The sequence below is a fragment of the Garra rufa genome, chromosome 21 (assembly GCF_049309525.1).
Source record: "Garra rufa chromosome 21, GarRuf1.0, whole genome shotgun sequence".
Taxonomy (NCBI): domain Eukaryota; kingdom Metazoa; phylum Chordata; class Actinopteri; order Cypriniformes; family Cyprinidae; genus Garra; species Garra rufa.
The window spans coordinates 2,864,389-2,879,587 of record NC_133381.1 but is presented as its reverse complement, the minus strand read 5'-3'; the positions used below and the strand labels follow the sequence as shown (position 1 = coordinate 2,879,587).

At 33.7% G+C, this 15,199-nt stretch overlaps 1 protein-coding gene across 1 annotated transcript in view; it reads right to left on the bottom strand.

Moving 5' to 3' along the window:
* Positions 1 to 15,199, bottom strand: part of LOC141296225 (ryanodine receptor 3) — a 214,001-nt gene that overhangs the window by 88,385 nt on the left and 110,417 nt on the right. The window contains 11 exon segments of the mRNA XM_073827498.1: positions 216 to 336; positions 1,145 to 1,253; positions 1,348 to 1,534; positions 2,696 to 2,831; positions 2,951 to 3,054; positions 4,675 to 4,807; positions 6,612 to 6,726; positions 8,783 to 9,056; positions 10,791 to 10,853; positions 10,958 to 11,053; positions 13,615 to 13,776. Coding sequence (XP_073683599.1) covers positions 216 to 336; positions 1,145 to 1,253; positions 1,348 to 1,534; positions 2,696 to 2,831; positions 2,951 to 3,054; positions 4,675 to 4,807; positions 6,612 to 6,726; positions 8,783 to 9,056; positions 10,791 to 10,853; positions 10,958 to 11,053; positions 13,615 to 13,776 — 1,500 coding nt within the window.

Sequence of the window (15,199 nt, the reverse complement as noted above, 5' to 3'; positions counted from 1 at the left end):
TACTAATGATAAATAATTTGGAAATGTTCATATTTAGGAAAAATTTGGGATTAAATGGATTAATTGGATAAAACAATTTTTTTCCGTTTTAAAAATGAAACACAAGGGAAAAAAAATCATCATAGCGCTGAATAGACAGCAGAACTTGCAGAAAAAATGATGATGAAAGACTGAATTATGATGATGCTTTGTAAAATGTGAGAATTATTTGGCACCTTTGTTGACGACGGGCATCTTGAGAGGGATGCTGATGATGCCCACCAGATCCTCAGTGGGAACGAGAGAGCGCAGGATGGCACGAATCCTCAGAGCTTCACCTTTACCCTTATTGATCAGCTGAGAGACCAGATCAATCAATCCATCAATCAGAGGATCAGCTCACACTAGGATCAATCAACATTCATACTGGGCTGGCCAATATTTCAGATATTTTTGATTAATCTGAATGTAATGTTTTGACACAGTTGTATTTTTTGATTCCATGCATCTTTTTTGCAAATAATATTTACCAAGTCATCTATATAAAAAGAGTAAAATCAAAATAAAGAAATAATTTTAGAATAATAATAAAAAACAGTTACTAAAATAAAACTAAAATTCAAGTGAATTTAAACAAATGTAAACCTAAAATAAAACATTTTAAAATAAAAACAATAAAAATAAAACAATTACTAAAATGCAATTTAAATAAAATGTAAACTAAACCAAAGCAAAAACATATCATAAAAATGTCAAACACTCGTTAAACACTTGAAACTGTTAACATTAATTTAACATTAAATTAAATTACACACAGACATTAAATTAACAAAAAATTAAAATTAAACACTTAAAAATTAAATTATAATAAATGTTAAATTAAAATGATTTCAAAATACAAGTAGCATAAAACTATACATTAATAAAAAAAATGTAAAACTGAAGGAAATAAATTTTACAAATCACAAAAATGAATTATAATAAAACATAAAAATAATTTAAATAAATGTAAAAACAAAATAATAAAAAAAAAAAACAATCAAAATGAAACGCTTAATAAAAATGAATGAATGTGAGAATGTTCCCGAAATTACATTTTTAAGTTGACAAGTTAAAGGATCAGCCCTGCATCCATGTTTTCTACTTATGATCCACACAGACTCACGTGCATCTCAGGAGCGCAGCGGCCCAGCAGATCTATCAGAGCCGAGTAGAAGGACAGGATGGCATTTCCCATGTGAACCACTTCCTCTTCCTCCTCACCCTCAGTGGAACTGCAGCAGAGACAGATGAAGATCAGCGTCATCATCATCATCAGTGTGTGTGTGTGTGTGTGTGTGTGTGTGTGTGTGTGTGTGTGTGTCTTACGCGTCTGAAGCGTGAGCCGGTCCGGCGCTGGGCAGATCCAGGCTGGGGTTCTCAGAGATCTTGATGGCCTCCTTCATGGCCGCCAACAGCCCGTTTCCTCCTTCTCCTCGCAGAGCGGGACCAAAACACTCAGGACGGCGAATCAGGAGCTTCACCACCACACTGGAGTTCTCCTCCACGCTCTCACCTGAGACACACATCAGCCAACAAATATCCAACGCTCACAATTTAACCTTTCCTGAGAAACTGATGCAAATTAAATAAATTAAAATTAACAATAAAATCATAAATAAAATACAACACTTACTAATAAATTAAATCATAAACATGTCAAAATGAAAAACATGAGAAATTAAAAAATAAAATCAAACGAAACACTTACTATGACAGCATTTTAGTGCCACGTAAAAATAAATAAATAAATAAATGTAAAATTACGAGATTAAAATCCTAATATTTTGAGAATATTTCTGACGTTATTCTCGCAGTATTCCGACATTATTCTCGCAGTATTCTGAAGTTATTCTCGCAGTATTCCGACGTTATTCTCGCAGTATTCCGACTTTATTCTCGTAGTATTCCGACTTTATTCTCGTAGTATTCCGACTTTATTTTCGCAGTATTCCGACGTTATTCTCGCAGTATTCCGACGTTATTCTCGCAGTATTCCGACTTTATTTTCGCAGTATTCCGACGATATTCTCGCAGTATTCCGACGATATTCTCGCAGTATTCCGACGATATTCTCGCAGTATTCCGACGTTATTCTCGCAGTATTCCGACTTTATTCTCTCAGTATTCCGACGTTATTCTCGCAGTATTCCGACGATATTCTCGCAGTATTCCGACGTTATTCTCGCAGTATTCCGACGTTATTCTCGCAGTATTCCGACGTTATTCTCGCAGTATTCCGACGATATTCTCGCAGTATTCCGACGATATTCTCGCAGTATTCCGACGTTATTCTCGCAGTATTCCGACGATATTCTCGCAGTATTCCGACGATATTCTCGCAGTATTCCGACGATATTCTCGCAGTATTCCGACAATATTCTCGCAGTATTCCGACTTTATTCTCGCAGTATTCCGACGATATTCTCGCAGTATTCCGACGATATTCTCGCAGTATTCCGACTTTATTCTCGCTGCATTCCGACTTTATTCTCGCAGTATTCCGACCTTTTTCTCGCCGTATTCCGACTTTTTTTTTAAACATGGCACTAAAATGCAATTGTAACTTACTAAATTATAAAAACTACACAACTAATTTTCTAATTAAAACACCTTCCTTCAATTGAGAACATGTTTTTTGTGGGTGTGCATTCATGCAAATTTTTTCATTATTTACCGTTGACAAACACAGCGAATCGCAGGAAGGACAGGTAACGCTCGCCTTCGATGGGGTTCCAGCCGATGTCTGGATATCCTTTGGACAGAAGCATCGGACAGCTCTGCAGACCGCAGCCAGCCAGATACGTCACGACCTGAACATATGAACACCACAGACAATCTGTTTTACCGACACACTAACATCGCAGCTTTATGATGTGACCAAATGTTTACTATTCAGGGGAAACCTTATTCTTATGCTGTAAACACACACCTTGTCCAGGTCGGGCTCCTCCAGCGCCAGCGCCAGACCGTTGTTGTCCATCACTGATGAAGCTGCCACGTCTAAAGGAGTGGATCCTCTCATGGACGGAGAAGCTGAGAATGCAAACACACACATATTACAATAAACACACATGGCTATACATGGACAGCTGATCATTAATTCAATCATAAAAATGGCAAATTCAAATAAATAATGTTAAGATAAAAATTTTAAATATTTTAAAATAAATTTAAATACATTGAAAAACTAATAATTAAAACCATAAAAATGTCAAATTAAAATAACTCATTAAAATAAAAAAACAGTCAAAACAAAGAACTTACCAATAATAAAATTATACAAAGTAAGTAATTAAAATATATATATACATATTAACTAATAATTAAATAAATTATAAAAATGTTAATTTAATTTTTTTTATAAAAATAATACAAATATAAATAACACATTTTTAAATAAAAATTATTAATAAATAATAAAAATAATTTAAAAATAAAAACAATTAAAATAAAATATTTACTAATAACTAAATAAATGAGAAAAATGTGAAATTACAATTTTTAAATAAAAATAAATAAACGTATAAATTTTTTGACATGAAAAATTATGAACAACTATTAAAATGTCAAATTAAAAGAACTCATTTTAAAATAAAAACAATCAAAATAAAACACCAATAATTACATCATAAAAAATGTTAGCCAATGATTAAACAAGTAAAACTAAATTAATTCAAAGAAAAAAATTATCAAAATAAAATAATTATTAATAATTGAATAAATTATAAAAATGTGAAATGAAATACCTTTAAAGTAAAAACAATCAAAACTCTTACTAAAAAGATGTAATATTTAATTTGTTTGCCTGCATGTCATGTGTCTATTAAAATAACCATTAACCATAAACATGAATGTGTTGCTAAATTATTGAAATATTAACTAATCTAATAGAAACCTGAAAATATTTGAGCTCAAAGTAGTTCCACTGATGAAAAATTTGAGAATTGCTGTACTAAACCATGAAGTAAGAAGGAGAAACATGCTCTGATTAAAAAAAAACACACACACACACACACACACACACACACACACACACACACACACGTTTGTTTTTGTGAATTGTGGGGACATTCCATAGACGTAATGGTTTTTATACTGTACAAACGATATTTGCTATCACCCTACACCTCCCTACACCTAAACCTAGCCCTCACAGGAGACTGTGCATATCTTTACATTCTCAAAAAAAACGTATTCTGTATGATTTATAAGCCTTTTGAAAAGTGGGGACATGGGAAATGTCCTCATAAGTCACCCTCTCCTTGTAATACCTATGTCATACCAATGTTATTACACAAATTTGTGTCCTGATATGTCACAGAAACAAACACACACACACACACACACACACACACACACACACACACACACACACACACACACACACACACACACACACACACACACACACACACACACACACACACACACACACACACACACACACACACACACACACACACACACACACCAGCAGAGGGCAGAACAGACCACAGCAAACACTCCAATCATCTCACTAATCAAATAACTCAGCTTATTATGAAGTCTGTGGGACACTTTCAGCTGTTTCCTCAGCTCTTCATGTCTCTCTCTACTTTCTGTCCTGTTTTTGACTGTATTTGACTGTATTTTATGGTTCCTGGCGTCACTCACCCAGCCCCACGCTGCTGTTCTCCAGCAGGTAGCTCAGATGATCAAACATGGCCTTCTGGTTCTGACGGCTGATGCGACAGAAGTAACACAGGAAGCGGCAGCAGCTCGCCACCATCTTAGGAAACGCGATTTCCTGTCACAGAAGGAAACAGAATGAGGAATATGATCAGATCCAGAGCAGAACCTCCGTGTGTGTGTGTGTCATTGATCTGCTCATATGTATATGTGTGTGTGTGTGTGTGTGTGTGTGTGTGTGTGTGTGTGTGTTTGGATCAATACTGCACAACAGAGACTCATCAATCACACACACGCTTATTAAAACACTGCAGAACAGCAGAGAGAAGTGTTTACTGCACTGTAGAAATATGGAAATATAAAATGCATCTGTATGCAAACACAATTATGCCGTACTGTTTCAATAATTTGCCTACTTTAGACATTCTCACATATATTTTTTTTATTACTGTTAAAAAACACACATTTTTGGTGTTATTTTTGTTTTATTTGTTGTTTTCGGAATTTGTAAAAATATTTAATATTTTTAATATTTGTAGCATAAGCCAAAATACATTGTATGGGTCAAAATTATTGCCAAAAATCATTAGGATATTAAGTAAAGACGACATTTTGTACATTAGATACCATAAAAACACTGCCGTTTAAATGTTTGGGATCAGTTAGATTTTTTAAGTTTTTTTTTTTTTTAAGTTTCTTTTGCTTATCAAGGCTGCGTTTATTTGATCAAAAATACTGAAAAAACTTTAATATTGTGCAAATATTATTTTAATGTAAAGTAACTGTTTTCTATGTGAATATGTTTTAAAATCTAATTTAATTCAGTGAACAAAGCTGAATTTTCATCATCTTTACTCAAGTTTTCAGTGTCACATGATCCTTCAGAAATCATTCTAATATGCTGATTTATTATCAGTGTTGAAAGTATAAAAATAAATGCATTTAAAATAAAAACAATTAAAATAAAATATTTACTAATAATTAAATAAATTATAAAAATGTGTAATAATTTGTTTAAATAAAAATAATCAAAATTAAACAATTAATAATACATTTCATGAAAAACTAATAATTAAAACCATAAATATGACCCTGGAGCACAAAACCAGTCTTAAGTCGCTGGGGTATATTTGTAGCAATAACCAAAAATACATTGTATGGGTCAAAATTGTTGATTTTTCTTTTAAGCCAAAAATCATTAGGAAATTAAGTAAAGATCATGTTCCATGAAGATTTTTAGTAAAATTCCTACTGTAAATGTATCAAAAAGTAATTTTTGATTAGTAATATGCATTGCTAAGAACCTAATTTGGACAACTTTAAAGGTGATTTTCTCAGTATTTTGATTTTTTTGCACCCTCAGATTCCAGATTTTCAAATAGATGTATCTCAGTCAAATATTGTCTTATCCTAACAAACCATACATCAATAGATAGCTTATTTACTGAGCTTTCATATGATGTATACATCTCAGTTTTGTAAAATTTAACCTTATGACTGGTTTTGTGGTCCAGGGTCACAAATGTCAAATAACTCATTTTAAAATAAAAACAATCAAAATAAAACACATTTTGTATAAATCTCAATTTAAAAAAAAATTACCCTTATGACTGGTTTTGTGGTCCAGGGTCACAAATGTCCAATAACTCATTTTAAAATAAAAACAATCAAAATAAAACACATTTTGTATAAATCTCAATTTAAAAAAAAATTACCCTTATGACTGGTTTTGTGGTCTAGGGACTGCTTTACAGCTCATGATGAATTTGACAACATTAAGACTTATTTATTTCTGTGAAGCTGCTCTGAATCAATCAGTATTGTATAAAGCACTGTAGAAATCAATGTGACTTAGAGTTATTAATTCATGATGTGGTGATGCTGAGGATTATGAAAGCTGCTGCCGTTTGTCAAACACACACCTGAGACTTTCCTCCGCCGAGGACGTTCACCATCACCTCCATGACGGTCTCGTGCATCCCCAGAACACGCATCAGGTTGGGATGCTGATAGAACACCTTATTATTCATGATGTCCCTGAGAAACACAAACACACATCAGATTCAGGCTGTTGAACACATTCATCTGGAGCGGCTCCGGTGCGGAATAGCATTTGATCATTTCATTTCTCACCTGAAGCTCAAGTGTGATGTTATTCGAAGGTTCTTTTTAATGTTTTATTCATCAAGAATCCTGATAAATATATCACACATTCCCAAAAAATATATAAAGGAGCAAAACTTTTTCCAACATTGATAATAAATCAGCATATTAGAATGATTTCTGAAGGATCATGTGACACTGAAGACTGCAGTAATGATGCTGAAAATTCAGGTTTGCATCAAAGGAATTAATTACATTTTAAAATATATTAAAATAGAAAACAATCATTTTAAATTGCAATATTATTTTACAATATCACAATTTTTTCTGTATTTTTAATCAAATAAATGCAGCCTCGATTAAAAGGAAAGACGTCTTTAAAAAACATCTTACTGATCCCAAACTTTTAAGCAGCTGTGTATAAAAATCCTTATAATGAGAGCATTGCACTGCATTGATATTAAAACACTGTAAAAATTGTGAAATATTATTACAAGCTGTTTTCTATGTGAATATCTGTTCAAATGCAATTTATTTCTGTGTTCAAAGCTGAATTTTGCTACTCAACAAACATTTCTGCTTTTTAGCAATGTTGAAAACAGCTGTTCTGCCCAATATTTTTGTGGAAACTATGATGCATTTTATTTTTCAGGATTCACAGATGAATAGAAAGTTCAAAAGAACAGCATTCATTTGCAATATAAATCGTTTGCAACATTATAATTGTCTTTACTGACACTTTTGACCCTTTAATGCAGCCTTAATGAATAAAAGATTAATATATTTTTTTTTAAACTTACACATCTTGAGCAGCAAATCAGTATATTAGAATGATTTCTAACGAATCGTGTGACACTTAAGACTGAAGTAATGATACTGAAAATTCAGCCTTGATCACAGGAAAAAATTGCATTTTAACAGATATTCACATAGAGAACAGCTGTTTTAAATTGCAATAATATTTAAAGTTTTTACTGTATTTCTGAATAAATAAATGCAGCCTCGTCTCAGAAACAGAAACATCAAAAACATTAAATAAATAAAAATCAGTGTCAAGATACATATTCAAGAATTTAAAAACTCAGAAGCAAGACAAAAACACAACAAAAATGTTTTTTGCAATGTAACTGCTGCATATTTAGCCGCATTTCCATTACAGATTTGTGCAAAACTTTGGCGATATTTTATAAATGTGACCCTGGACCACAAAACCAGTCATAAGGTTAAATTTGACAAAACTGAGATGTATACATCATATAATAAGCTTTCTATTGATATTGTTTGTTAGGATAGGACAATATTTGGCAGAGATACATCTCTTTGAAAATCTGGAATCTGAGGATGCAAAAAAATCTAAATACTGAGAAAATCACCTTTAAAGTTGTCCAAATTAAGTTCTTAACAATGCATATTACTAATCGAAAATTACATTTTGATATGTTTACAGTAGAAATTTTACAAAAAATCTTAATGTAACATGCTCTTTACTTTATTTTCTAATGATTTTTGGCATAAAAGAAAAATCAATAATTTTGACCCATACAATGTATTTTTGGCTATTGCTACAAATATACTCCAGCGACTTAAGACTGGTTTTGTGGTCCAGGGTCACAAACGTTGATTAAAAAGTATTGCGAAATGACGGCGTTTCCATTAACCGATGTTATGTGACTAAAACTTTTTTTCTCTCTCGTGATAAGTCTACGAATTTTTGTGTGATTTCAGCTTTATTTAATCGAATGTAACCTGTAAATGCGAAAAAGCCAATTCCATTGCTGTTTTGTGAAATATTCCTTTTTCGAACTGCCTTAAAAACCACCTCATGCGAGCGTAAAAACTTTTTTGTGATATATGGGAGTTTATTGTGCAATTGACGCATTTCTATTAGGCGTATTTGCAATCTGCAATTGAAGGGGTAATGGAAATGCAGCTACTGTTGTTTAGTGGTCGAGGATGGACTGAAAGAGGTGTTTTACATTCTTAAACTCACCCGAGTCCGTCGATCATCAGCTGCTCCTCTTCTTTCCCCATGCGCACACTGAGCAGCGATCGGATCTGGCCCAGAGACGCCAGCAGGTGTATGGTGTCGTGAACAGAGGCGGCGCTGATGGTGTAGGTCTTCCTCATGGCTCTGAGCAGCTCGCCGATGCTGTCGTACTGTCGTCTCAGCAGACTGAACATCAGCCGCACCAGCTCCGGATCCTGGATGTGCGTCTCCTGAGCCCAGCTCACCATCGTCTGAGAAATCAGCTCCTTCAGATTCGCTTCACAAACACACACAGAGGAGAACAATTCATGTGTTAATGGATTACTCCACTTCCAGAAGAACAATTTACTCACCCCCACGTCATCCGAGATGTTCATGTCTGTCTCTCTTTAACAGCAAAGAAATTGTTTTTTGATGAAAACATTCCAGAATTTTATTCCATATAGTGGACTTCAATGGTGCTCAATGGATCGTAGGTTAAAAATGCAGTTGAAATGCAGCTTCAAAGGGATCTAAACAATCCCAGCTGAGGCATAAAGGTCTAATCTAGTGAAACGATAAGCTAATTTCTTAAAAAAATAACATTTATACATTTTTAAACCCCAAATGCTTTGTGCACTCTGGTTCAAGACAGTAAGGGTATGTCTAAAAACTCCCATCTCATTTTGTCCTCCAACTTCAAAATCATCCCACATCGCAGTTTTGTTTTGTTTTCTAAAGGGCGTTTGATCTTTGCACGTTCACTTTGTAAACACTGGGTCGGTACTTCTGTAGCGATGTAGGATGATTCTGAAGTTGGAGGAGAAAATGAGATGGGAGTTTTTAGACATACCCTAACTGTCTTGAACTTGAACACACACAGAGCATTTGGGATTTCAAAAGTGTATAAATATTATTTTTCAAGAAATTAACTTATCGTTGCACTAGATAAGACCTTTATTCCTCAGCTGGGATGGTTTAGAGTCCTTTGAAGCTGCATTTCAACTGCATTTTGGAAGTTCAAACTTGCGGGCACCATAGAAGTCCACTATATGGAGAAAAATCCTGGAATATTTTCCTCGTAAAACTTAATTTCTTTTCAACTGAAGAAAGACAGACATGAATATTTTGGATGACATGGGGGTGAATAACATATCAGGAAACGTTTATGTTAAAAGTGTTTATGCCATTACTGAATCAAATCAAGTCTGTGATTCAGTGATTCATTCATTAAGACAGTCACTTGATTCATTTTCAAATGATTCAGCTGTTTGAACAAATTGGTTGAGTGAATGACTCAATGATTCACTCAATAAGACAGTGACTTGCTGGTTTCAGTTTCATATTTAGAGCATAATTTACATTTAAATTAACGCAATATTGACTCAAAACATTACTTCTAAAGATACTTTTAAAGGTACTTTTTTGCTTTTCTCACTTAACATCATTAATGACTTCAAATGGGGGCCATTTTTCAAGCCAAAATTGATGTGCAATTAATTGACAATTCATTTGATTAATTTCTTGATTAATTAGATTATGAATCACTTGATTCCCCTAGTGAAGCTGTGCAAAGCAAACCGGTTTAGAAACAGTCAAGGAAGTCAAGTCAAGCATAAGCTACAATTGACATGTGACCCTAGACCACAAAAACAGTCAATATTTGGCCGAGATACAGCTATTTGAAAATCAAAATTTCAAAATCTGATGTGCAAAAAATCTAAATATTGAGAAAATCTGCTTTAAAATGGTCCAAATGAACTTCTTAGCTATGCATACTACTAATCAAAAATTAGGTTTTGATATATTTACAGTAGGAAATTTACAAAATATCTTCATGGAACATGATCTTTACTTAATATCCTAAAGATTTTTGGCATAATTTTTTTTTTTTTATAATTTTGCCCCATACAAGGTATTTTTGGCTATTTCTACAAATACATAAGAGAGTGTTTTCACCAACACTTTCACACCATGACTGTAAAGGTCATCATCAGAGTTTTATTTCTAAATGAGCTGCTAATGCACAGACGGCTAGATCTCAGGTTGAGCTGCTTTTCAATCTCTAACGCAATAATGAGATGAGAAGGAGCTGCTATAAATAGAATATCACAAGTGAATTCATTAGAGAGTGAAAGCCTTCAGGCTTTATTAAAACGCCATTGATCAGCGGCTCATATGAGGATATTCTGCTCTCACCGGAGAAAAACCCCGTCTGCAGAGAAACGCTTCTGTTTCTCACTGTACAGACACTCAAACACTGAACTGAAGTCTGAAACATCAGCTGGAGCTTCACTTCAACACACAAACAAATGAAGCTGATGAAAAAAATTAGAGCTTTTTACTAATATTCTTAATTAGTTTTTTTATATTTCCCCATTTTCATTTTAATTAAAAAAATTTGTAATTTTGTTTTGTTATTTTTATTCGGGGTTTAAGCGTGTAGCGCTGAAACTCTATTGTAATTGTTAGAATGGTCACAGATCTGCAATCTTCACGTAAAACTGATTGTGCAGATCAAACCGTAAGTCATAGAGACTTGAAACTCGGAGGGATGGTAGGCCAAGACCCATCCTAATAGGCCTGATGGGGGCGCTACAGCGATCAAAAGTACAAAATCACTCATAACTCCTAAACAGTGGTCCAAATACTGTGAGTACTGTGGTATAATGAGAGTGGAGGGGGTGCTGTGGTTTCAATCCTCCAGATGTGTGTCAGATTGAGGAGAGCGAGTGTGAGTTCATTCACAGACTCCATTAGAGCGACTGCTACTGAGAAAACCATGCATTCAGCTCAACTGTCAATCACTCTCCTCGCGAGTCTGTCTGTCGGCGGTAAATAAGTGTTTTATAGAGCAGCCAATCAGAGGCGGCGCTGATGAACGACCCGCTGAGACCCCAGAGAAACGTCACACTGAACAAACGCTGAGCTCAGGAGCGACACACACCTAATGGAGCTAAACCTGAGTGTGTGGAACATTCACTGTACGGGAAAAACACTGCCATCAGCAAAGCAAACCTGCAGCAGTTTTCTGCATTAAACCCCTGAACTGTTTGAGTAAATCACAGAAACACACCCAGCTCATGATTCAAAACGACATGAAATGAAACTGTGAACCTCACTCAAGCCTCATATTTCACCCTAAAAATAACATAAAATAAAAATGTCACATAGAAACATGTCTGGCTCATGTTTCACCCTACAAAAATTAAAAAATAAAATAAAATAAATCTTAATACCTACAAAAAAAAAAAATTATAATTAAAAATAAAAATAAATATATATATATATGAACCTCACACAGAAACATGCCTCATTCACTCTAAAAATAAAACAAAGAAAAAATAAAATAAATCTCACACAGAAACATATCTAGCTTATGTTTCACCTTACAAAAATAAAAAATAACAAAATAAAAACAGTGAACCTCACACAGAAACATCTCAAATTTCACCCTGAAAATAAATAAAACTATAAAAAACAATAAATATAAAATAAATAAATAAAATAAAAATATCTCACACAGAAACATCTGGATCATGTTTCACCCTATTAAAAAAAATTAAATAAAATTATTGAACCTCACACACAAACATGCCTCATATTCACTCTAAAAATAAAATGAAATAAAGTGAAATAAAATAAACTGCAATAAAATAATAAAAATCTCTTACACATCTCTTTCACCCTACAAAAATAAAAAATACAAATAAAATAAAAATAGTGAACCTCACGCAGAAACATGCCCCATATTCACCTTAAAATAAAATGAAATGAAATAAAATGAAATTATAAAATAAAAATAAAAACAAATAAAATGAAATAAATCTGGGTCATGTTTCATCCTAAAAATAAAATAAAATAAAATAAAATAAAATAAAATAAATCTGGCTCATGTTTCACCCTACAAAATAAAAAATTAAATAAAAATAGTGAACCTCACACAGAAATGTGCCTCATATTCACCCTAAAAATGAAATAAAATAAAACAACACGAAAACAGTGAACCTCACACAGAAATGTGCCTCATATTCACCCTAAAAATGAAATAAAATAAAAAACAATAAATATAAAATAAAAATATCTCACGCAGAAACATGTCTATTACTCACCCTAAAATAAAATGAAATAAAATAAAATGAAATTATAAAATAAAATAGAAATAAATAAAATAAAATAAATCTGGGTCATGTTTCACCTTACAAAAATAATAAAATAAAATAAAATAAAATAAGAATCGTTAACCACACAAAGAAACATGCCTCATATTCACCCTAAAAATAAATAAATAAATAAATAAATAAATATGGGTCATGTTTCATCCTACAAAAATAAAAAATGAAATAAAAATAGTGAACCTTACACAGAAACATGCCTAATATTCAACCTAAAAATAAAATAAAAAATAAAATAAAAATACCTCACACAGAAACTTGTCTCATTCACCCTAAAAATAAAACAAAATAACTTAAAATAAAAAAATATGAATCTCACACAGAAACATGTCCAGCTCATATTTCACTCTAAAAAAATAAAAAACTAATTCCTAAATTCCTATTAGTGTAAAGAGAATTGACAAAGGGGTGTTTAATTGTCATCCACATAAGGCCCAATGTCTTTATTTTCTATGTGCAAAATAATTTGCCTTAATCTTATGTTATTAGGGTGAAATATGAGACATGTTGTTGACAGGATTTGTCTTTTCCTGTCAGTAAAGTCAGATGGAGTCGCAGCAGAATGACACGTTTCTCTGTGATCACACACAAATCCACACTTTCTGTCTGCGTTCACTGTGAAATCCACCAGAAAGCACATCTGATCCGCGAGATTTCAAACCGGTTTCTAAGCGATCATACGACAGGACAGCGAGAGCAGGATCTTACAGGGAGCGCTCTGCTGTTTCTCCGTGGGCTCGCGCTCAGATTTCTGCGGTTGACCCTTGATCTTGTAGACCAGAGCCAGTAGACGAGCTTTAATAGACGAGTCCTGATCCTCCTCATCCTCCTCCACTGGAATCCCTGCAGAGACACAGATGAAGAACGTCAGCACTTTACCCACAATGCCACACCTTCAAACAAACATCTGCTTCAGTCAAATTCGGCCTCAGAGTGACTCAAAACACTTTCAAACGAGACAAAACAAGCATTCAAATGAGCTAAAGCTGGATATACTGCATGAGGAAGACTTGTTTACAAAAAAGTGTGATTTCTAGACCAGGAAAAGTCATGGAAATTAATAAAATATTAATTACAGGGTTTGTACAGATACTGTAAAAATAAAATTCTGTGTTTTCAAGCACTACTTTGTTGATTTTTAAGGACTTCAAACAGAGATCTCGCTTGTCAAACAATGTCTTTGAAATTTGACTGCTACACTAATCAAAGTTTATTCATGGCATTTGTAGTAAAACTGTGGTTGTACAAAAAACATGGTTACTACACTTTTACTATAGTAAAACCATGGTAAATTTTCTTTAAGGAATTTTTATTTGTGTATAGTTTATTTTTTTATTTTCTTTGTTTTGTTTTTATAACTGTACTGCCTTAAAGGGATAGTTCGAGCATTTAAGACATGAAGTTGTATTCAATCCTTATCAGCACTATAGTGTATACACACTGACCCACACTGCGTTCACCTCCCTGGTCAGAGTTCTGGCCGCTGGAAGTTTTTCAAGAAAGTAGTCACGGTTAGTTTCCGGGGCCTCAAAACTGTGCGTTTTTACGTGAAAAAAATATATGCGTTTCAAAGCTTGATTAATTTACATCACAAAAAACACTCCTGACAAAAATCATACCTCAGTTTTAATCGGCACTATATTCTTTCCGTTTCCATCAATCCGCGCTGCTGTCAGTTCGCACGTTCCGATCAGCTGTTCCATTACACACTCGAATGACAACGACGTAAAAAGTAGAAAATTAACAATGGTGCGAACTTGTAAATTCCCAGGTTGTGACCACAAGAATGTGCAGGGATCGCCGTTCAGATTCCATCGTTTTCCTGTTTCTGATATAGTTATGAGACAGCTTTGGCTGGTTGCCATCGGCTACTCTGCGGGAGCTAAAATATCCAGTATCAAGGATTTTCGTGTGTGCAGTGCTCACTTCAGTGAAGACGATTACATCCCCAACCAAGGAGGAAAAATCAAAAAACGGATTTTAAAGAGTTCTGCTGTACCAGTACCACGGGTAAGCTCTATTTACTAACTTTATGTCGCATACGACAGGTTTATTTTGAAGCTAACGTCGGTTTTTAGGCTAACGTTACACTGAGAATATTCTAACCGGGGCAGTGATAGCATCGACAATAATCGACTGTCTATGTGGTGAGAAAATCGGCAAATGTCATAAATAATGAATTTAATTGAATCTATATAACACAACAAAATATGATGCTTTGCTATATTTGTTATTGTCTGTAACTATGCGGAACGTGTGTCGGTAT